The sequence below is a fragment of the Neolamprologus brichardi genome, chromosome 2 (assembly GCF_056152115.1).
Source record: "Neolamprologus brichardi isolate AB-2024 chromosome 2, ASM5615211v1, whole genome shotgun sequence".
NCBI classification, from domain to species: Eukaryota; Metazoa; Chordata; class Actinopteri; order Cichliformes; family Cichlidae; genus Neolamprologus; species Neolamprologus brichardi.
This window is the reverse complement of record NC_142105.1, coordinates 1,385,873-1,410,000: the sequence shown is the minus strand read 5'-3', so window position 1 is coordinate 1,410,000 and position 24,128 is coordinate 1,385,873. Positions and strand designations below refer to the sequence as shown.

The 24,128-nt window shown below is 44.4% G+C and overlaps 1 protein-coding gene across 3 annotated transcripts; it reads right to left on the bottom strand.

The window, feature by feature from the left end:
* Positions 1-2,106: 2,106 nt before the first annotated feature.
* On the bottom strand, positions 2,107-20,419 carry fbxo38 (F-box protein 38). Of its 3 annotated transcripts, none has more exons than XM_087845743.1 (22): positions 20,289-20,419; positions 19,629-19,828; positions 18,574-18,707; positions 17,418-17,581; positions 17,038-17,203; positions 16,589-16,864; positions 15,557-15,650; positions 15,208-15,338; positions 14,880-15,050; positions 14,611-14,753; positions 14,174-14,354; positions 11,931-11,983; positions 11,470-11,590; positions 11,228-11,383; positions 10,404-11,030; positions 8,332-8,432; positions 8,074-8,176; positions 7,065-7,231; positions 6,057-6,202; positions 4,479-4,582; positions 2,937-3,050; positions 2,107-2,860 (listed from the first exon to the last, which is right to left on the bottom strand). In XM_087845743.1, exons 2-22 carry the CDS (start codon positions 19,760-19,762, stop codon positions 2,682-2,684), a joined length of 3,465 nt encoding a protein of 1,154 aa, XP_087701869.1. In that variant the 5' UTR covers positions 19,763-19,828; positions 20,289-20,419; the 3' UTR covers positions 2,107-2,681. The 3 variants fall into 3 exon arrangements, with proteins under 3 accessions (XP_087701869.1, XP_087701874.1, XP_087701864.1); XM_087845748.1 differs by having other exon boundaries at positions 11,470-11,587; XM_087845738.1 differs by having other exon boundaries at positions 14,611-15,050.
* Between the last annotated feature and the right edge of the window lie 3,709 nt (positions 20,420-24,128).

Here is a 24,128-nt window from a genome sequence, read left to right as displayed (position 1 = left end):
TTGTTGCATCATCCAACAACTTTTGCTTCTTTTTTGCATCATTGTCACATAAAATTAGTTACAATCAAATCTGTGTTCCAACCTAAAGTTTGTTACAGTTTGTTACAGTGTGTTACAGTGTGCGTTCAAACACACATGTTGTGCCGTCCCAGGTTACAGGTCACGACTGACTCTGATGTGAGAGCCTTTATCTTTAGTCGAGTTCAAATATTGATTTCAACGCACTGAAAGTGAGTCAACAGAAGATTAAAAATATATGTTGAAAAGTGTTTACTACACAAAGCTAACATTTCACAGCACTCGTGTATGAGTGACACTGAGATGTGTTATAAATGAGTCATTTTAGGCACGAGGGCTGTTAATGTAATGTAATGTTGCATTTTTGCCAAAAATACCCCAAATTTGTTCACTAATGCAGGTCTCCTGTCCTCTGTAACTGTTAACCCCTTTTCTCTTGTACCTGTGGCGAAGTGATTTTAGATGAAAGTGACGAATTCAGCAAAATTCCCTGGAATATTTTAGGAAAATGACACCAAAGGGCTGTTTTATTTTTAAACAAAGACTCAGTTTTTCAAAGGGTCAGAATTACAAAAGTCGTCCTTGTACTTAATAAAAGACAAAGGAGGAGGAAACATGGACAGTGACACATCCAGGGTGAGGTCCAGCAGGCAGCTCTCTGGCCCGACCTGCAGCGAGCGTGCTGCAGCATCGACGCTGTTCTTTGTCACACAGCAGCAGGAGGAAGTGCAGGCCTGATGGAGGCGGGAGACACCGTCCTGTGTTTACACTGACTAAAAGCAGGAGAGGAGTCACATTCACTGGGAACGTGGAAGACTCGATCATGCTGTACTCGACTTGTCAAAGCAGGAAGAGATTAGATTAGTGGAGCCAGAAATGGGATGAAATATGCAGGTAGACCTGCCACAGCTGCTCTGGTCTGTGTTACCCACCGGCTCTCCTGTAACTTTATAACTAGAAACACAGTAAATGTGGATATTTCACTAAGAATTATGATAAATACATTTATGAAATGCAGTGAGTGGTAACTTGATCAGTTTCAGAACGAACTCGACGAGCAGCCGGTCGTTATAGATGCCCAACAGCTCTCAGAAGACTGAACAACAGCTGGAAACGTAATGTTGCACTAATGAACTGGAGACTAAAACAACTGAAACTCGAGTATAAGCGTGACAGCGCTGCACAATTACACTTCAAACCAAAGCGGCTAATTTTTAGGTCGATATCATCAGGATGGTGCAGAGATGATTAGGACAGCTGGTTCAGAATAAGTAAAAATGAAAATCTAGGAAACACTGATTCCCAAGTCAGCTGAAAGACACGTTGGCGTCTCCCCAGACGACCTGGAGGAGGGGGAGGGGGAGGTCCTGGTCTCCTGTTTAGACGACTGCTCCTGCAGCCCAACACTGGATGAGAAGCAGACAGTGGAAAGACAGTGGAACAATGAAACAAACTTGTTGGGTGGTTAAGTTAGAAAGTTAGTTCAAAGTTCACACAAAGATGGACGAGAGGACGAGAGGAAGACGAGTCAGTGAAGCACATCAGGGAGACGATGCTCGTCGTTCTGCTGCTTTGCTTCATCACTTTCACAAAGTAGATGGAAGCAGGGGAGGGGCTGTAGTTCACACACAAACAGGAACACAGAGACAGCAGAAAGACCACAAACACACCAACGACGTGTGGAGCAGAGTCGGGCTACAGAAGCGGCCCGACCGTACGAGGCCAGACGACCTTAATCCTTTAACAAAGTCCAGACCGCCTCCGTAGGACGGTCCACGTTCAGCATCCACGAAGCCGAAGGATTATGAACGACTGTAGCTGCTGGCCTGAGAACATCAGCTGTTGTGTAACAGAAATGAGCCTCTCAGCTTATATCAGCACAACTTTAGAGTGATGATGGAGACGAGCTGCCCTCTGATTGGTTCTGACAGCACAGAAACGATCAGCTGCAACAGAGCGGTTAGCTCCCAGTGCACAATGTGAATACGTCAGGTCAACATTAGGAGCTATAGATCTATATTCTCAGTTCACAAGGCCTCGCGTGCAAAGATGACCGACGGTCAACCATTAACAGTTAAATATCCTTCAGTAACAAACAGTCTCTGTTTATTCTGTTTATTCTGTTTATTCTGTTTTCTGATGAAACAAACTCAGGACAAACTCAGAGCGACACAGGAACGGTTCCTGGCTGCAGTCGTGCGAGGACTCGAGCCTTTATTTGGAACAAAATCAACAACGTTATATGTTTGACCCTTTTTTATTTACTCTGGGAATGAAGGAGCTACGATACGCTCAGAGTTGTGTGTGATAAAAAAGAGAAGAGCAGCACAGATCTCGATCTTATCAAATAAAGATTAAAGGTATGTTCTTGTGTTTTTTCAAAGAATTGAAAAAGAGTCGGCCTTCGCTGTGAAACATCATCATCACCCTCTCCCCACAGTGTCCACGTTTCGCTGTGCAGCTCATTAGCGCCCCCTGGTGAGCAGCCTTGGACTCTGCTATTCCTCCGTAATGCTACTGAAGAGTCATTAAATATTATGTGCATGTCAGCGCTGACCTGCAGCTTTAACAGGTAACCAACTTCCTCATTTTCTAATAAAACCAAGTCAGTCAGAAGCTCGAGCGTCGAGGCCGACGTCCTTCTGGTTCCCGCTCTTTGGTTTCTAGATGTAGTCGTCATCCACGGGTTCGCCTGGAGTGTCACAGTGATGAAGGAAGAGGACCACTACTCTCTGAAACACTCCTCTTTTGCTCTGCCGGCGCTCTGAGATCTCTTCCCCGATGGTCTCCATGCAGATGTCAGCTGACAGCTGTCCTTTGCGCCGCGGGGCGTAGATAGTGGCTAACACGGGAGAGAAAACCGTTTGAGTACAGAGAGCAGCCACATGGAGCATCTGCTGACAGACTGACGCACTCACTGCTTTCATCGTCTTCAAAGTCATAGCGGGAATAGCCGTTAGGATCCGCTGCTCTCAGAGTCCTGAGCCAAGGGAAGTCTGTTATCATGCTGTAGGGCGCTCCATCCACCAATCCTGAGAAGCGACATCACATAAAGAGTTGATGGTGAGAACATGCACTACCAGTCAAACGTTTGAGAACAGCCCAGTTTTACAGTTATTTATTGCAGTCATTCAAGTCCAGTGAACAGCTTGAAATGGTACAAAGGTAAGTGTTGACCTGCCAGAGGGTTACAACAAAGGTGAGGTCACCAAAACTGTAAAATAATGAACATTTCACAATTATACAAAAAGGCCTTTTTCAGGGACAACATGGTTAATCATTTAAATCTGTCCTGCAGTGATGGAGGCTGAAAGCTGCTGCTGCTAATCCCTACAGGAGGATCACTCCAGTCTGTCTGCATAAAGCAGTGTTGAACACACTGTGGTGTCAGACCCTCGTGGATCAGTTGAACAGTCTTGTACTGCAGAAAGTACAAACATGCTGAGAACAAGGAAATGAACAGTGGAAGAGACACAGACCATCATCACACTTATAAATGTCGGTGTGTGCTACAGAGAGACTGCAAAGAAAGTCGAGGTGTCAGTGAGTCCAGTTTCCTTCAAAGACTCAGAAACTGACAGGAAGAGGTCTGCAGACCCAAAGACTGAACTGGAGTTTCTGAGAGTTAACAGGCGGCTCACAGGACAACAGCTTCCAGCAGCTTCATAGAGGTCGTAGTGAGAAAGTCTCAGTTTGAGCTGTGAGGAGAAACTTGGAGCTGCAGGTTTGACAGGACGAGCTGCAGCAAGAAAGCCAGACGTCAGAATAAGACACAGAGGCTCGTCTGGGCCATGAAACACCGACACTGGACTACTGAAGACTGGAAGAAGGTTTCATGGACGGATGGATCAACATTTGAAATCTTCACGCAGGATCTTTGTACGTCGTGGAGTAGGTGAAAGTTCCACAGTGTGTGGCATCAACGGTCAAACATGGAGGAGGAAGTGTGATGGTCTGGGGCTGTTTGCTGATCCAGGGTCAGTGACTGGTACAGAGACGCTCCCTGAACCAGAACAGCTACCACAGCATTCATGCAGCACCATGCAGGATCCTCTGGAAGAAAAGTTTCTACATCAAGGGTGGATTTTATCAGTGTGGCTGAAAAGGTGGAGCATGCAGTCAGCTAATCTGAAGACCCACGAATGATCGGCTGGGTGAGGCAGTGAAAACCGTCTGTAGATGGCCACAGACTCGCCATCACTTTTATTTACATCAACATAGAAACAAGATCAGAGATGATGAAGCAGTGACGTTTAGAGCACTGCACCACCGTTCCTCCCATCTGAGCCCCGCTCAGTGTCAAAGTACACGAAGCTCTCGCACGAATGACAAATCCTTCCTTCCATCACGTCACTGACACAAAACCTCGATTCCCAGAGGAGGCAGAATATAAGCAAGCACTTAGAATAATTTTCCATGATGAAAAAAATTTCAATATCGATCTGACGTGAACACGTTACCCTCCAGTGTGTAGATGTCTCGGCCCCAGGGGTATTTGGGAAACTTTTTCACATCCTCTTCTGTCCTGGTGGCTTCTGGGAAGAACTCGTACTTTATTAGCTCTCTGTTAGAGACAAACACATATGATGCATTTATAACTCACAAGACAATCCTCGAGGTCAAACTGAAATATGCTTTATAAAGAGCAGCGACTCTATAATCAGCACAACAGTATAACTCCTTACTAATGACCACTGTTTCATTTTTGTTTGTTTTTGTTTGTTTTTGTTTGTTTTTGCTCTTTCTTGTTTCAAACTTCCACTTATTTACCAACTTGCTCATTAACGTCTGTGCTGAGAATAACCAGTCACGCTTGTTTTAAGCGCGTGAACACAGTGTAGGCCACAGCCACCTGTGGTGGGGATGTGGTCTGCAGCTGCACTGCAGAGTGGTGGTGGTGGTGGTGGTGGGGTTCGGGGGGCAGTGGCAGGAGGCTGACAGCAGGTGGGAATGATTTGGTGATAATTTCCTGCTATTTCAGTAGCCAGCTGGACCCAGAGGAGCGAGCTGCTGCACAGAGCAAACTTAAGCTTAAAATAAAACACTGCAACAGTGTGCATGTGTTGGGCCTTCATCTTACTGTGGCGTCAGGCCTGCAACCAGTACAGCCAGTACAGGTAGTGGCCACGATGCTGGTGGATCGAACCACCATGCAGACAGTGGTGGATCCAGGCCGAGTGCAAACCTGACATAGTGGCCGGGTCACCCTTGGAGCAGCCACAGCTGGTGGAGGCTCTACGTCAACCGTGCTGGCTGTGGAGAAGCTGCCACGACTGCAGCCTCTAACTCGCTCGCCACCATCTCCCCGCACGTTCCACCAACTAAAGGCGATGTCCTAACTCGCAGGGAGCCTCGCAAATGCTGAAGCAGAAGTGCTGGAGGTGTGGGCGGCCGGGACACCAGCGCAGCACGCAGACCCTGGTTCAGCCAGGGCCATTGGTGGAGGCAGAGCAGGTGGAGGTTAGATGCGTGCATGGGGACATACACAAATATCCCATAGTGCCACTACAAATAAATACAAGGGCAAAACGCAGTAAAGGCTGCAGCTCAGGCCTGAAGCATCTCTGAACTGCGTCGACGGATTGGGATTGAGAGACGGGCTTTAAAAACCTTTAGTGGAAGCTTGTGGGCGGGGCTTGTAGTGTCTGAGCTGTACTCAGTGGTGACACGAGGTCGTGCGACGCTGGCTTTGGGGAGGAGGAGATGGCAGGGCCTTCTCGTGAGGCCCCGCCGCCTCCAGCGATTGGCCACTGTTCTAAAACCTCTGGAGCAGGCGGGGCTCACAGCCAACCTGAAGAAGTGTGCCGTTGGACAGATGGAGGTATTTGGGGGCCCAAATAGCAAATGTCTTACTGAAGTCCAAAGCAGTTGTTATGCTGACAAAACATTACCCATCAAAGGCCCCACACGCACAGACACATCCACCCACGCACAGCAGCCCACGCTCACACATCCACACACACAGACACACCCACACACAGACACACACACAGCAGCCCACTGCTGTCTTGTGTAATGTTGCGTGTGACTCTACTCACTGGCTGATGTTAGCTATGGTGTCCATCCAGCTGCGAATGCGAACTTTGTTGCGTATATTTGGCGGGTTGCTGAATTCGTGCACTATAGCGATGTGATAAGGATAAGGCCCCTGGAACAGCTGGCGCTCCAATGCTACTGAGTCAATCTGACAACATGAGAGACAGAATTACACTGAGTGTTTCACACAGACTCACAAGTGTCTGGAAACAGACAAATACTTGAACATTTGTTCATCTTTATCTTGTTTAACGTTATTTTAGCAGAGAGAACATGTCTGAGTCTGACAGCTCCTCTTTTACGTAGCCAGGATGTTCCAGTAGCAGCAAGCACAGTTATATCTGCTGTCAACAGCTTTACAGGCACAACATTTACAACGACAGGTCAGAAGAGCCGGGGTGTCAAACAGCCCACGGGCCACATTCGCCGGCTAAAGTGATCCCCGTTTTTATTTTGATCCTTTTCCCACTGTGGAGGACAAAACATTTCAAACACCTCACCTGTGCTCTCCCTGGTAATAGTAGCAGTAAGTAGATAACACATGTTGTCCAATGTGTACCTTTCTCTTATTTTTGCATACATTTCTCGCTTTCTTCTAGTCTACAAAATAAACTACAGAGTGTGTGCAGCACAGAGCCATGGCTCAGGCTCTGCATGAAGTTATAATTCTCAACTTGTTTGTTTGCTCATCACAAACAAGCACAAGCAGAACATTTGACTGCATCTGAATAAGTTTATAGTCTTTCCTACAGGTAAAAACCTCCATCATTGCCATTCATACAACACAAAGTAATTAACAAGTTTCTGTTTTTCACTTTCCACTACAGCACATTTCTGCTTTTTTACGACTGCAGTAAAAACCTTTATTTTTTACAGTTTCTGTTTTTGTGGCTCGCCATGTAACGTGAGTCTGACACCCCGGCCATAGAAAAATGCTTTTTGTTGCAGTATTGCGACATTACAACATTTCATACATCAGTTAAGATTTCTAATGACCAAAGGTCACCAACCTGATGCATAGGACGCATGTAGATTATGCGATTCCTCTCGGGGGGCATTCTCAGGATCTGATCCAGGACCTGTTCCATGTCTAGCTTCTTACACTGAGCGTAGTCAAATCTGTTTACTATGGGGGCACTTTCTACTCTCAGGTGCTTTAACACGCGGCATCTGGTGGCTGTAGAGAGTAAACACACAAAGACGCCGATAACGTGAGACCTTCCAACTCAGCATAACCAAAGATGTCGCAGGCACTGTGGAGCGTTTGAAACACGACAATTTGAGTTTTAAAAAGTACAAAAGTTAGTAATGACTTCTTGTATTTGCACAATCTGTCAAAAATTTAAAACATTCATCTCAGATTGAAACTAAAAAACTAGTTAATGTTGACTTGTTGTTCCTAGAGTATTTAAAAGTAGAATGGGAGGCAGAGCCTTCAGTTTTCAGGCCCCTCTTCTGTGGAACCAGCTTCCAGTTTGGATTCAGGAGACAGACACTATCTCTACTTTCAAGATTAGGCTTCAAACTTTCCTTTTTGCTAAAGCATATAGTTAGGGCTGGACCAGGTGACCCTGAATCCTCCACAGGAGGTCTGGGCTCCTGGGTGCTTCACAGAGCGCCTGTACACCTCTCTGCATTTAATCATGAGTTATTATTAACCTCTGTCTCTCTTCCACAGCATGTCTTTATCCTGTCTTCCTTCTCTCACCCCAACCAATCACAGCAGATGGCCCCGCCCCTCCCTGAGCCTGGTTCTGCTGGAGGTTTCTTCCTGTTAAAAGGGAGTTTTTCCTCCCACTGTTTGGCCTAAACATGATCTCTTAACAAACAAGAGTGAAGACTAATTGTTTGACTAATATGCAATGACCAGCAGCTGACAATTGTGTGACTCATTTACAGATAAATTAGTTTCTCAAACACAGAATATAAGAACCTCCGGAGATGCAAGAAGATTTTAAAGCTTAAAAGTTAGTTTTTGGCAAAACAAAACATTAATGTAAGTTATCAGATATCAGTTACCGTGAATGAACATCATTTTGGGGCAGTCTTTCAGGACCAGGTCAGTGATTCCACAGTTGGTCAGAGTGATTCCCACCAGGTTCTTGCTCTTCAGAGACAAAATCTATACAAGCAAAACCATCTATGATAAAAACACTGCAGAACCATTTCACCAAACTTTAACCAAAAAGGAACCGAGGACAAAAACATCTGTGTGCTTTTCTTTGGATTACAGAGTAAAGTGTCAGTCACTGTGTTTGTGTCTGAGTGCACACGTACCTGCACGTGGTCGTCCTCCGTCACTGGGTCTGAAGTGCTGGTTGATTTGTCAGCCATTCGTTTCCTCCTCACTGCCATTCGAGGCCTGGCTCTGGAAAGATCTACACAAAATAACAGAGTCCAAGGTTAAACGTACCTGCCTGGCTGAAAAGACACTCTGCTGTGAGATGGTGAATACTGCAGATCTGTGTCATTAACAAGTGATTTCTCTTTTACTCGTCACGCTGTGGTGAAAAGTGTAAGTATCAGGTCAGATGGAAAACCCCACAAACATGGGAGAGTGGACTTGTACAACATGAAAAGGCTGGATGGTTACACACTCCTGCAATAAAGAGGATGGATGCTGTATCACACGGAGGCCGATCAGTTTGCTTCCTCTGCACGGAGCGCGTTTGACGGTGCAGCAGCCGTGGAAACAACAACGTAATCTGCACATTTTTACTTTTTCGTCCAAGTAGATTTCCCACTTTTTTCCTCAAAACAGTGTTCAGACTTTTTTCTTGAAATGCTCAATAATATTTTTATTGCTAATGTGGCTGTAACACTGCTTTGTAGCTCAGCCCCCAGCAGACAAACCTGTGGCACCGATTTAAAAGAAGAAAACTTCCTCTGACTGTGAGATCAACGTCACTGAGATCTGAACTTATACTGAACACTACATCTGGTAAATCTGTTTCCCAGCAGAGCTGCTCTGTAACAACGAGGAAGCCGAGATGTCCCAGCTTTACACAGGAACCTGAACGCAGCTTCCATCTGTGGAGCTGAAGCAGCAAAGTAAAACTTGTTTTTAAAACCGCACGTGGACACGCGTGAGTCGTGGACACGCGTGAGTCGTGGACACGCGCGAGTCGTGGACACGCGCGAGTCGTGGACACGCGCGAGTCGTGGACACGCGCGAGTCGTGGACACGCGCTTAAGGCTTTGAAAGAGAGCAAGAGGGATGTTACATCTGTGCACGAACACACATTTATAAAAGAGAAAAGTAGCCGAGTCGTGAAGCTGAACTTAATCAATTGTGTGTAAATTATCACCATTTATTCAGCTTCTGTCTGATCGAAGTGCTTTGTGTTTGTAGAATCTCTGCAGGAACTTGTGGATCGTATCGGACGCACTCGTATCACTTTTGAGGCAAATTTCTCAGCTTAGCTTCTGAATGATCGTTAATAATTTTACATCCTCGTTAAGTTCGACTGTGGATACTGTAGCTCCTGTGGAAACAACCAGGTTTGTCTTCAGCTCTGTAGCCAGGCTGACAAACAGTCAGAGCTCTGCTGAGCCAAACATCCCTTTAACGTTAACTAGTAACGACTTCATGAATAACATTTGAACCATTAGAGAAAAAATGACCAATAATCATCCCACAGATGTAATATTATCTACAGCTACTCTTAGTACCATTGATGTTAAGTTAGACTCTTTTTCTCCAATCGATCTTTCTGAGTTAACTTCAATAATTACTTCCTCCAAACCATCAACGTGTCTTTTAGACCCCATTCCTACAAAACTGCTCAAAGAAGTCCTGCCATTAATTAATGCTTCAGTCTCTAATAATCAGCTTCGTAGCACAACATGCCTCATTCATCCAAACACCAGCTAACACTCACACACATTCACACTCTGATGGACGGAGAGAAACTGGGCTCAGTATCTGTCCCAAGGACACAGACTGGGGGAGCCAGGGATCGAACCACCAACCTTCTGATCAGTGGATGACCTGCTCCACCTCCTGACCTGCTCCACCTCCTGACCTGCTCCACCTCCTGACCTGCTCCACCCAAAACTAAAAGATTCTCCTTCTGATCTGCACTTCATATCCGTTGCACCTCTCACACTATGCTGCCTGATGTCTGGATCAGCGTGGGCATGTTAACATGTGTGACAGGTTTTGTTGTGCGTGAACAAAAGTAAATAGCAACCGAATCATGAACAACTTCACAGAGGTTTTAAAAACAGCGATGTACTGAGCCTCATGTATACGAACATATCTGCACGGATCCATGAAGAGAAGAAAGAAAAGCTTTAAGTTTCACTCCTGAGAAGCTGGAGAACGTATCCTGGTGTTCCAGTCTTACCTGTCTCTGAGACCAACGACACAGAGGACGTGCGGGTGCAAGATCGGGTTAAAGGTCGCCTTGGAACAAAGTTCTCCTGCTGTGATCCTGAGGTCGCAGCAGAGGAAGGCTGCCTCCTCCCCTGAGCAGTCTGAGGTCCTGGTCTCCTGGGATCATTACTTACAGCACCACCTCTGGGCTCCACTCTGTCCACGTTGGCAGGACCAGAACTCAGAGGGACGGAGGGTCGCTCTGCGCCCTCTCTGCCACTCGCAGCTCTGTCAGGGGCTGTTCCATGGGTGGCGTCCATCACCACGCTCCTACATCCACCCGCATGGCCCGATGTGGCTCCTGTAGGTCCAACTCTGACCAATGAGCCGGTCATTGTCCTCACTCCAGTCCTTGATGCTGGAGTATCCTCTGATGTCCCGCTGGCTCCTGGTCTTGCCGTGGCCTCCACAGCCTCAGTCGTGATTCCTTTACCGCTGCTCCTCCTGCTGCTCTCAGTAGCAGCCTTCATGTCTGCCTTAATCTGCTCACTGGTCACCTGGCAGCTCTTCTCACAGCTGTTCTCTGCAGCGTGAGTCTTTGGCTGATCAGCGACTATAGCCACGTTGTTGCCCCTCCTCAGCGGAGTCTTTCCTTTACCTGGAGACGAAACACACCGTTTAAAAACCTTTGACACCAGCAGCGAGTTTTAAGCTGTGATCAAATGAAGAATATCGGACTGATACATGAAGAAAGACGCTTGAATCAAAACATCCTGAATGTCTGTCCATCATCTCACGATCCAATCATCAAGCACTTGCTGGTGCCTTCTGGCTGTGAGCTGTATCGTGCATCACCTTTTGTACACGAGGCCGGCTGCTCCAAACATGAAGGTGGCATTAACCTGGAAACAAGGCCTTCCTCTTCCTCGCTGTCCGAGTCCGAGATGACCTGTGAAGGTTTGGGCACGTTGGCACAAGCTGATCTGCACTGCTGGACTAAACCACTGGGACCTGGAATTAAAATCAAATATTAATGTGGAAAGTGTATTTCTACCTTCATTGTTCCAAACACTGATTGTGAAAGACCAACGTCAGACCTGCTTGTTCCTCGTCAGGTGGCTGTGATGCTGTAGCCTGGTGACTGGGCCCCGGAGCCACGTCGCCTCCTTCAACCTCGGCTTCTTTCAGCTCGATCTGAGGCTCAACGTCCATGTTCTCCTTCCCAGAAAGTTAGCATTCACATCAGAACCCCAAACCTGACTCTATTAGCCTACAATCTATCATATGTGTCCTCCGTCTCATCAACATGATCAATACTTGTCATAATCTCCAAATGTTATGGACAAAAATGAACATTGTTAACAAAAATTTGCCAAAAACACCCAATGATACAAAAATATATAATAAATATATAATAAATATATAATAAATCTATCATACTCAACATGATGTAGCAGAAACATTCTGTGGGCTTTGTTATCAGGGTTAATAAACGTCTGTTATCTCTGGCTATTTTGATGGGTTGGGTCTTACAGGGTGAAATACAGAACATTTTTACCTCGTCTTCATCCTCTTCATCTTCTTCCTCCATTCCATTTACTTCTGCTGGTGCTGTAAAAACAAGCGCTAGTTCTTTAACTCGACTCTACGTCAGGGTATGAAGGAAAATACTTGAAGGTTAAAGGTCGCACTATGGCAGAACCACAGGTTTAAACACATTTCCACGCTGTGTGTGACGTGCTCTGCCCTCTCAGCCTACAGCTGCGTTGGAACAAAACAAGTGAGGGATGAGAACATGCATCAGTGTCCCCCCAAGCTCCAACTAAGCGACTGCAGACTGAGACTTTCACCCACAATGGATCAGCGATGAAACCAGACAGCATCTGTTCAAACAGCCAGACTGGTTCAGTATTTTGGTGAGTATTGGTGTAACTTTACTGATCATGTTTACACATGATAAACACGACTCTGTAAACACAGGAAAGGCATGTATGAATAACTCACAGCACTGCCTCACTGAGAATTTCAACCACTTCTCTAGTCTGAGTTAAATTAATGCAACAATGATTCAGTCGAGGCACTATCCCAGCACGGTAGGTTTAATCGTTCTGACATTATATCGATAAGTACAAAGCACACAGTCACAGGATTCATATCAGGGCTTACATTTGCTTCTAAACTGAGCTTATTGTACTGAAAAGCTTAGAAATATGGTATCTAAGCAGATTCTTACTCTGGATGGCATTACCTTGGCCTCCAGTAACACTGTGAGGAACCTTGGAGTCATTTTTGACCAGGATATGTCCTTCAACGCACATACTTTATTTTATTTTTTTAAAAGTATGGTTTCTTGCATTTGCACAATATCTCCAATATCAGAAATATCCTGTCTCAGAGGACACTGAAAAACTAGTTCATGCTTTTATTAGCTGCTCCAAAATGCTGCAGCAAGAGTCCTGACAGGGACTAGAAAGAGAGAGCAGATTTCTCCTGTTTTGGCTTCCTGTTAAATCCAGAATTAAAATCCTGCTCCTCACATACAAGGTCTTAAATAATCAGGCCCCATCTTATCTTAATGACCTTGTAGTACCATATCACCCTATTAGAGCACTTCGCTCTCGCTCTGCAGGCCTACTTGTTGTTCCTAGAGTATTTAAAAGTAGAATGGGAGGCAGAGCCTTCAGTTTTCAGGCCCCTCTTCTGTGGAACCAGCTTCCAGTTTGGATTCGGGAGACAGACACTATCTCTACTTTCAAGATTAGGCTTCAAACTTTCCTTTTTGCTAAAGCATATAGTTAGGGCTGGACCAGGTGGCCGCTCTTCCCTGATCCCAGGTCTGCTAAAGGTTACTTCCTGTTAAAAGGGAGTTTCTCCTTCCCGCTGTTGCCAAGTGCTGCTCACAGGAGGTTGTTCCTCAGTCAGTCCTGCTGTAGCTCACGAGGTATCGCTACAGCCATGAAACTATTAATTGTAAAGTTCGATCCCTGTTTGCTCCAGTCTGCATGCTAAACATCCGTGAGCAGGAAACCAAGTTCGTCTGTGATTCATCCATCAACATGTGAACGTGTATAAATGTTAGCTAGAAAGCACTTAAGCACAGAAAACAAAGCTTGTATGAATGTGTGAAAAACTCATGTTGTAGCGCATTAAGCGCTCAGGCAGAGAAGAAAAGCTGTGTGTAAGTACTCCTGCCTTCTCAACACACACTTTCCTCATTTTAACATTTCGTCTTGATCCTTAATCACCCAAATCTGATGCACATCCTTTCTCCTTTCTCAGTGTCCACCCTCACAGACCACTAACTAAACACCCTTTTCCTACTGCTCATGTCTACTTTGGTCTTCTTCACCATCACACTTTTTCTTTGCAAATCTCTTCTTTTAAATACTTTCTTGTACTCTCTCATTCCATCATCCAGCACCGAGTCTCCTCGTCCTCTTTCCTCTGCTCAGAGGAAACACCAAACACCTCCTGGACAGTTTCCTTTACCACTTCATGACACCACTGTGTGCTCTCCAGTCTCGTTCAGGTTCCTCCATCTGCATAAGATATAATCTACCTATGTGCGTCTAGTCTTATGTTACTCAGTGTTCATAGCCATCTCCACACGTGTCCTTTAGCTCTCCAACCACGACTCCGTCCACTCTGGGAACACTCCACCGCTTCATCCAACTTACTCCAGAATTCCTCCTCATTCTCTAACCGACATCCGACTTGTGGGCCGTCAGCATTATTACAAACATACGACGTTTATTTTAATACAATTCTTGGTATTTAATGATTAAAGCCAGTGAGACTTGCCGTCGTGTTGCTGCTGCTGCCGCCGCCGCTGGTTGTTTATGTTGTTGATGGGTGGGGGAGGCATGTTTGGCTCGTTGTGGTGATGGTGGTCTTCATTGTCGTTGTTCGAGTTCTGGTTGCTGACCAGTGCTGAGGACACACCGATCCCAGTTCCTGCACTCAGACCCACCCTGGCACAGCCCTAACACACAGGTGCACACACACAAACACACAAACGATTACAAACTGTTGCTGTGAGGTGATGGCGACAAATCACTGTGTGCACAGGACTAACACGTAGAGCATGGCAGTCACACTGATGCTCTGCACGAATGCACCAGTGCAGGATCCTTTTAAAGAGCCTGACACACTCGCCATGCAGTTTAAAATCTGCTCCCTTTGAAGACGACGCATCTCTGGGATGATTGGTTTCGAGAAAGCGACCATAACAAACGTACCTTGGGTGGTTCTCGAAACATTTGGTCCAGACAGATAAACTCCAGACTGGGCAGCAGCTCTACAAACTGGGAAAAAGACTCCAGTTTGATGGCGTGACAGCGAACCAGAGTGAGATCAACCAGACGGCTCCATCTGGACTGATCTGCAGACAGAAAGCATGACAACACTATACACATCCAGTGATGTGAGACGTAAAAACACTGCAGCGTAATAAAGGCTGTATTTGTCTCTGCTGCTTTGTTATTATTCACCAAAACCAAACATGTACCAGTGATCCAGTGGTGAGGGTTGTGGAGGTGAGGACAGTTGTAGATTAGCAGGTATTTAATATTGGTGAACACCTCATTCACCACCTTGATCCCAATATCAGTGATGATTCCTGGGTTCTCGATAACATCCGCCAGCCCATATTTCACCAGCTCCGAATGGCTCATTTTACCTGAGTTTAGATAAAAACAGGAAAAAGCCTCGTTTCCATCATCAGTGTACCGAACATGGGCTTTATTACAGAGTTACTATTCATTCTCCTCTTGGTTTAAGTCAGCTGCTTATCGCCTTTTCATCAAAGCAAAAGATATTTGAGAGGAAGCACTAACACTGCAGCAGAAACTCATCCACATAACCCAGATGAAGAGTCTCAAACTGGGGAAACTCCAGCTCAGCCATCTTGAGAGCTGAGAAGACTCCATCTTTCGTCAGTGAGGGCTGGATACGCAGCTCGTGAAGCCTGATGAAAAACACAGAAAGAAGTGAGAATTTCAGCAACAGCTGCATCTGCACGCAAACATCAAATAATCCAAACGTGTCACAAACCTGTTTCACTGCCCTGGTGCTGATATTATTCTTATTGCTACTGTTTGTGTTTTAACCACAGCTGAACACTGAAGCTATGAAAATATGCAGCAGAACGTCCTGACTCTGTAATCCCTGTTCGTAAGCAGGTACCTGCGAGCTGCAGTTATGATGAGGTAGCCCAAGTCCACCTCCAGGGCATTCTTACAGGCTCCGAATGCAATCGTGTGGAGGTTCCGAAATCCTCCTGGATGTGCCGTAAACATCAAAACAAACAACAAAATATTACTACAGTACAGACGTGAAGTCGTATTTGAAGCGCTAAAGACAAAAGTAGGGACACGTCATGTAAATCCACAACACCAGACTCTTTAACAGCTCGCACATAAACGAGTCAAAATACCTTAAAGACTCTTTGCTATAAAACACAGACGAAAACAAGCTGCGGTCACTTTACTGTTCAAGCAGCACAAAAACAAAGATTTCTGAAAATGAAGCCTTTCATTGAACTACCAATGAACACACTGGTCCTCTCTGTGCAGACACGAGGCAGCACCTCTGTCACTGTGTGCGTGTTTAATAAAACTGCAGACGTAAGTGTGCGCATTAGTTTGTCACTGAGCAAACACAACCTCAGCATGTTGGGACTCTCTGCTCATATTGTCATCATATTCAATCAAACAACAAAAGTCACCTCAGGGTCCAAACTGCGTCACATTTCTTCACGCCACAGTAGCGGTGACGTGGGCCGCGAGTTTAACCCTTTAAAGTCGAGCGTATCGTATATGATCCACGTGTTTTTGAGACTTCTGCATCGTCAGTGTAGCTTTTTTATTTTACCCTCAAAAAAACATTTTTAATGACGCCACTGCAAAAATATAGCTTATGGAGCAAATGTGATACAAAACTCATATATGCAGATTAAAATTTGATATATTTCTATATATTTTGTCTAAAGGCTCAACAAACACTCCATCAAAAGTAATTTCATGGTTCAGGTTTTAAAGGTTTAACGACTGTTTCCAGGTCATTTGATTCATTTCCATGTGACACTCATGAACATTTAAATTCTTAAACACAGGCATTAAAACAACAGCAAAGCCATGCATGAATCAGTCCGACTGAACAACAGTGTGATTTAAAGACGCACTGAAAGTGCAGCAGTGTCTACAAACAGCTGCTCACCTGATCTCCAGCTGTCCTCCACCACGTGCTGGATCAGCCCTCCCAAGAAGGGAACTCGCACCAGCTCCAGCTGCTCGAGGTTCCGGGCTGAAGCCAAGCCGGTGATCAGGGGAACGTATTTGAGAGAGTTGGTCGGCCCTGCACAGTTGCGCATAACAAAGGTCCTTAGGCTCACACACAGAAAGTCCTTAAACGGCTGTGGTTTGGTAAGGCGGACCCACTTCAGGTAAAGGTGCCGTAGCATGGACACGCAGGGGATCTCGGGAACATTCACGCCTGGGTTGGTAAATATAAAAGGACAGAGATACTTCAGACCTTAAGATTATCCTTCTGTTCTTTTTAACAACCACAAATCTACACAACAGCAGACACGACGCCGACTTACATCCAGACTTTTGGATAGTAGCTGATGTATTTAGACTGAGTCTCTGTCATCATGTTGTACTCACCCACCAGATGGAGGGTCTGGATCTTGGCGTTTATGGGGACGGTGAGTTTGTTCTCAGCGGGAATGGGAAAAGCTCCGTTACGGTTGCGGAACTTTCCGAGAATGTGAACCTGGGGCATATAGTTCCAAATGGCTTCCACCAGCTCCAGGTGGGAAGTCTCAACGCCCTGAAATGACATCAGCGAAGGTAACTGCAAACGTAACTTGACGGTTACACCTTAAGGCTCTTTCAAATGGGACCCGGCGTGCGCTAGCTACAGCAAAGGGCCTTTACACATCTCATCAGTCTACCAGGTCAGAGAATGTAGCAACAAATAAAGACCATAAATCACATGTTAATTGTTTAATACACAGCAGATCAGTCACATGCTGTTTACTGACCAGCAGATTTGGGCAGGCTTGCAGAGCCTCCAGGACTCCTGGAATACTGAACGCCTCAAAACCACGGATTCGTCTCCTTTCCAGGTATCGTGGGTGGAGACCATACAGCTGCTCCAGATCTGGCATCTTCTTCAGAAGGAGCAAAAAGCTGCTATCTGTGAAGCCTAAACGATAAAGCATAAAACATAAATAAATCCCTTTTTTTCAATGTTTCAAAAGCCCAGGGGTTGCAGCATAAACCGGTTACTATGGACGCATTTACAAACATATAAACAGAAGGTGAAAAAACCCAAGTAGTTAAAAGTACAGTGGAACCCTGAAATGCCCCATTTAACGAAAAATTCAAGTTATGAAGGCACTGAACGCCAATATTTCTGCCCGTGTTACGAAATCCACTGGCTCTGATTGGCTGAGCCCAGAATGCCCACAATGCCTTCTGAATCATGTGACCGCCCTCTTGGCTTTCGTACTTGCGCGTCGCTGTTCCACTTGAACGACGAATTGTTGTTGCAGTTAGCAGTTAGCCTGTAGCCTATCGTTCACTCCAAAGGAGCGACTTTTTAAACTAACGAAAGATCCTCGGGAACAAATTAATTTCGTAAGTCGGGGTTCAACTGTATTACAAATATGAGCAAAGATATTTTTGCTCATTTTCGTTTTAAAGTTGAAAGGCTTGAACATGCATCTCTATCCTGTTCTGTGTTTAAGGGTCTCCACATGTTATTACACTGTCAGTGTATGACTTAGACACGTCCAGGACCTCCTGCTAAACAAAGCTCTTTGTGTTTTGGTGTTACAACTTACTTGGAGGTGAAAAACACATAAATATGACCTGAAACATCACCAGAAGTTACACAGCAAAACAGGAGTGAATCTAAAAGGAAACATGGGCCGTTTGTAACATTCAGGACCATTATTTTATAGAGTTACTGTTATTAAGTAAATTTAAAATTTTAAGACATAAAAATAAAAGATTTTTGCAGGCCAGTAAAAACACAACTAAACTCTCAGCCTGACCTGGAGCTTAGGCTCCATACATTCATTATTAAAACTGACAACATCAGAATTCATATTCGGGAACGTCAATGCCAAAAAAACGGTACCATAGCACGCTCTTTGTTGTATGTTGGTGAAAGGCAGACTGGTTGTACTGTACCTGAAGGCATATACTCCCACCAGTGACCAGCACACAGGTCCACCACCTTGACCACTCGCAGGTACAGAGTTACTGCTTCTCGAAGCTTTCTAGATAAACATTCCATACACATGATATCCTTCATGGGCAGGTACCTACAAAAGACACAACGATGATTAAAATCTCAGAAGCTTTTTACCCTGTAACGTAATAAAATGTCATTTTTTAAGAACCGTGCTGCCATTCAAACACGTTGACCATATATATACACACATGCACACACTGGGGCTGCAATGATTCATCAAGTAATTCGATTATAATAAAATCTCAACACAAATTCTTTGTTTCCTTTAATGCACGGCTCTATTGTGCGACTAAAAGCAGACCTGCAGTACAAAAGCATTTATGAGCAGCGTGTGAATAAAACGCTTCACAACAGAAACACTGATAACAGAACAACAGCAGTGATGATGACGCTGTCATAGTTTAACGTGGAGTCTGTTTACACACCGCGGAGAGCAAAGAGGCGGAGCCGTTACCGACACGCTGAGCTCGGGTAGAGTGACAGAAAACAGCAGCGCTGTTCCTGTGATCACCATTAAAACCTTTACTGGGAAAAGCGAGCGGGAGTCCTTCATCAAAGCTTCCGATCAACAAACTCCGACATGAAGAAAAGAAAAGCGAACTTTGTAGCTGTTCCAGCCACCGCTGTTTGTTTTACACAGCGAGAAATCTGCAGTAAGGCTCCAGAAGTCAGAGCTATAATAACATATGCAGATGAGCTGTTGACTTAGTCTCAGACCGTGCTTGAATTATACAGCTTGACTACTTTACACGTTAGTTGTAGGTGTACCGTTCTGCCTATTTCCATCTACGCAACATTAACAGGTTACATTCTTCTCTTTCACCCAGTCTACGTCCATTCTCGTCCACAGTCTTGTTCTCTTTGACATACAGTCACCATCATGGACCAAACGTTATCTTGTTTTCCAGTGGGTGTGTGGCAGTCAAAGGTACCAATACTGACTGGCATAATGGGCCAACACACTAGTCTCTGTAGCCTTAGGGCACCATACCTGAATATATGACAGAGGACTTCATGGGACAGCTCGTTGATGTAGTCTTTGGGCTCACTGAGTCTTTGGACAAGATCTTCTCCACTGCTGCCCACCAAAGCGTGGAATTTATTAGACTTCTTCCTTGGACCCATTACTGCTGTATCATATCCTCCCTCGTGAAGTCTGGAGCTTCTATATCCCGAGCAGGGACCTCAGTTCTGGACACATTATAAGGGAAGATGGGTAAACTGGAGTAAGAGACTCATAACACACGACCTACTTTGAGGATATTTTAAGCTAATACCAATTATGTTCAAGACCTGCTGCGTGTTTGAAGTGAGGATGTAAAACCAATGATTACTGTGCACTCAGGGACGCTACGTCATCAACATGCAAGAATATTCATGTTTGGTGGTAAACATAAGAAAAACAAATAGACATTTTAATAAAAATAAAAGAACACATTATTTATTTTCTTCCATTTAAATGTGATGGCTACCACTCGGGTTATTTTACGATTGGCAGGTTCGATAAATTATACTTTAAAGTTAAAAGAAGCCTTCGTTTAAGCTAGCTTAGTAGATAGCACAGCCGCTGCTAAGACCGTACGCCACACAACGGGTTCGCAGTCGCAACCTGGCCCCTTTATCAAGGCCTGACACGGTGGTTCTAACCTACCAGTATGTTTCTACTAAAGTCTCCGTGAAGCTTCTTCTCAGCCATCCTGTCTCCACAGAAAATGTACTAAACACAGCCAGAGATGCGTTAGCACAACCCAATGTTAGCTTGTTCTTCTTCTTCTTCTGGGTTTTTCGGCAGGCCATACGCATTAAACATGTGTTGCTGCCCCCTTTAGGTCAGTGTTGTGCAGAAACAATAAATAATTGATGGTTTTCTCCAAAGTTTTTATAATCACTGGTTATTATTGACATTGACATGAGGTCTGCCTCTATAACACAGCAGTCCATCAAAACATGCTTATCAGTTTGTCTTTAATGTGGTGGAGAAATTTATACAACAGCATGAAAACAAAACACTTCATTACACATAAAACTGTAGTGCTGGAAAACTGTGCATAAACTACCAGAAGTAAAAAATAAATGTTAAATGAATTAATATTGTAAAAGAAAAATGTAAGCCTGAACTGATGCTCTCTGTTGTTTATTTCAGCAGCTTTGCTCGTTGCAATGTTCAATAAAAACTATTTCAATGATCAAACACCTTATTTAACACCATGCTGCCTTCACTACACTGTGTTTTTCTTTACTTCTCTTTCAGTAATCTCTCAGCTTCCTTTCCTGCTGGACTTTGTTATGTTTAAGGTTGACCGATTTTGAATACTTTATATTCTCTTCCAGTATCATATTTTATAAATCACATGTTAGTAGTGTGTGTACTGTGAGTTCAGGAACACAGGCCTATATCTTGATTCAAGTATATTCAGATATATTACTAAGAACAGAAAGCAGCAGAATTTAAAGGTGTCAGGAGTGTGTGACAGTGTCAACTGTCAATATAAAATAAGACTTTATTGGTCCCACGACGGGGAAATTTTTGCGTTACCTCAGCTCAGGTACAGATATCAGAAGGAAAATACAAACAAATATCTATGGGAGGAGTCAAATACTAATGAAAACTGAAGGCGCTGTTGGCACAACAACTGGTTAAATATATCACATCCAGAAATCCTCAGAGATGAAAATCTGAAAATGCTGGCTGAGCCTGCACCTGCTCTGCCTGCTGTTTTATTAGATTGCACAACTGATTATGCTGTGAATGTTTTGATGGCAGCAGTGGCACCGTGGCTTAAAGTGGGATTTGTTAGGTGGAGGAACCTTCTCAAGTGTAGTGTAACTAACCTGTTTAACCCTGCCTCCTGGCACCGTGTGCAAGGGTTTTCTCCAGAGCCAGAAAGGTTATTTCTAAAAACATCAATCAACTGAGTCCAAGCATGGCGAGAAAAATATTTATTTCTTAATAAAATGACTAAAGTTACCATCACCCCAGTACTCATACCCACAGTCACTGTCTTTTGAAAGCACTGGAACAGTTTTAACATTTCATTATTACATTTAATCAAACATGGACTGAAATCCTATCGCCATGCATTCTAACACTGATAGAGCTTTATTACCATTATTCACATGTTCATCAAAAACACATTAGATGAATGAATTCACCACACAAAATCAAATTAAGGTGTTTTTATTTCCATGTCTACACTGTTGCAAGAGGCAATCACAGACAATTGAAGCGACAATAAAGACTTTGACCAGCAGGGGGCTTTGTGCGCACATGAAGCTCGAGAAATGAGCCTTTGTTTGAAGCAACTGAGTGGAAAGCTTCAAGGCTTTATGAGGCTTCATCTGCTCATCACCAACGATTAGTGATTTTACATATCACTGAAGCCCCGACGCGTGCGTCAAGCAAAGGGGGCGTGGTTTACACCCTGGACAGGCCACCAGCCCGACACAGACAACCATTCACATTCACACCTATGGGCAATTTACATTAATCTAACACCGCTAACTGCATATGGACCTTAAACTGTGAGAGGAAGGGATGCACAGTACAGTAGTGCAATTCATCCTGATCGGTGATTGGTCAAAAGTCTAGAGTGAAAGAAGAGGCTTGTGATTGGTGAAAAATGTGCAATGAAGAAGTCTTCTTTTATTCATTCAGTCTGTTTTTTCTTTATCAGGTGATGTTTCAGCTCCTTTATCCCACCTGACGCCTGGACTGCTGTCTGTGGTCTTCAGTGTGATCACAATGTGTTATTTATGTATTCTGACTGGTTTACAATGACAGTAAGCATTATCAGTGTATATTCCAATAAAAGCATCTAGTTTTTACTCCAACATCGATCAGGATTTTCTTTTGGCTCTTTTGAACCAACAGGTTGGAAAGTCTCCTGAAATTAAGAGCAATTGAAAATCAATTCCTTTCTTTTCTTCTGTGATTATTATGTGCAAAGACATAAGAGGAGTCTTTGAGGTTTATCCTGATGAGACAATGTAATTGTTTTACTTTTCTACTGGTAAAGTGTGAAGGATTATTCATGCCAGGACACTGTCATTTACAGACAGGCAAGTTATTAAAGGCATGCCCTGAACTCTTGACCCACACACAGAGACATTGTTGCACTTTGCTGCATGTTAGGGTTCACTTGTCAAAGGTAAAAGAGTTGTAAAATCATCACAAAGTTGCTATGAGAGATCATGTTTGTCCTGTGACAAATAGACTGAGTAGTTGATTATGAAAACGGCGTGATCATACACCGTGGCTTTCACAGTCACCTGATGTCAACCAAGACTATCTGGGGAAACTCACATAACAGATAACAGCTCTGTTAGTGGCTGCAGATGCATGTGTTGTACAAATACTTCCAAAACTTGTCTTTGCCTGCTTGTACACATTGCTTCTTTGGTTCAGGTCTGTTGTGTGTTTCTACATAGTTGTGTCTTCTAAACCTATCGGCAGAGAATAACTTAATAATAAAAAATATAAAACACATGTCTAAGGCAGATTAAACAGACTTTCTGTAGTTCCGTTCACTGATCGACTATCCTGCAGAGCTGTTTTCCTGTTTCATCCACTTTAATAAAGTGTACTGTGTTACAGTAACCGTGAGTTTACTTAATGAATGCTGAAGTTGGGCTTTAACCCAGAATCATGGGCAGCAGCAGTTGCTTCATTAAGACCGCTGCTGCTGTTTTTCTCCTTACCGCTGTATCAACACCAACCGCAAAAAACGCACATGGAGGATGTCAGTGAGTGTGTCGTCAGCCCCGCCTGGCTGCGACCTTTATTTTACTGACCAACCCAGATCTCGGCTGAAGTCTCGGGGTGACCGTGCGTTTGCTCTGGCTGCCTCGGTACTGTGGAATAACCTTCCTCTTGATATCCGCGCATCTGTAGCACCGTTTAAATCACGACTAAAAACTTATTACACTTATTCAGTCTTGCCTTTCCCTCTCGTTAACATTTCTGTTATGATTTTATATCATGCACTTTTATGCTCATTTAATTCCTCGTTTGTTCTGTGTCTGCTGCTTTCCTATGGATCAGTGACAGCTACCTGCTCGCATACTTAGTACTTACTTTGGTCCTTTTTCTGTCATCATGTTACTCGTTAAGCACCTTGGCATACTCTTGGTTTTTAAGTGTGCTCTATAAATAAAGTTTATTATTATTATTTGTCATTCCTGTGGGAGCAGTAAGCATGCACATAGCTTAACAGATTTGAACCAGTGTAATATGTCGTGATGCTGTAGGACAAGTTTGTTGTTGCTGTCTTCATATATAAAATCAAACAGAGACCAGCCATCATCTTCAAATCAGTGTGTGAGCAAAACGCTTCCAGTGCGCAGCTGAACTGAGCAGATGATGCACGGAGACAGACTTCCAGGTCACAGGTCACAGGTCACAGGCAGACCAGAGACAATGAAGTGTCAGAGATCACGAACTCTTTCCGAGCTCTTTGATAAGTCCTTCCTAAGCCTCGGGGAAACGAGGAGT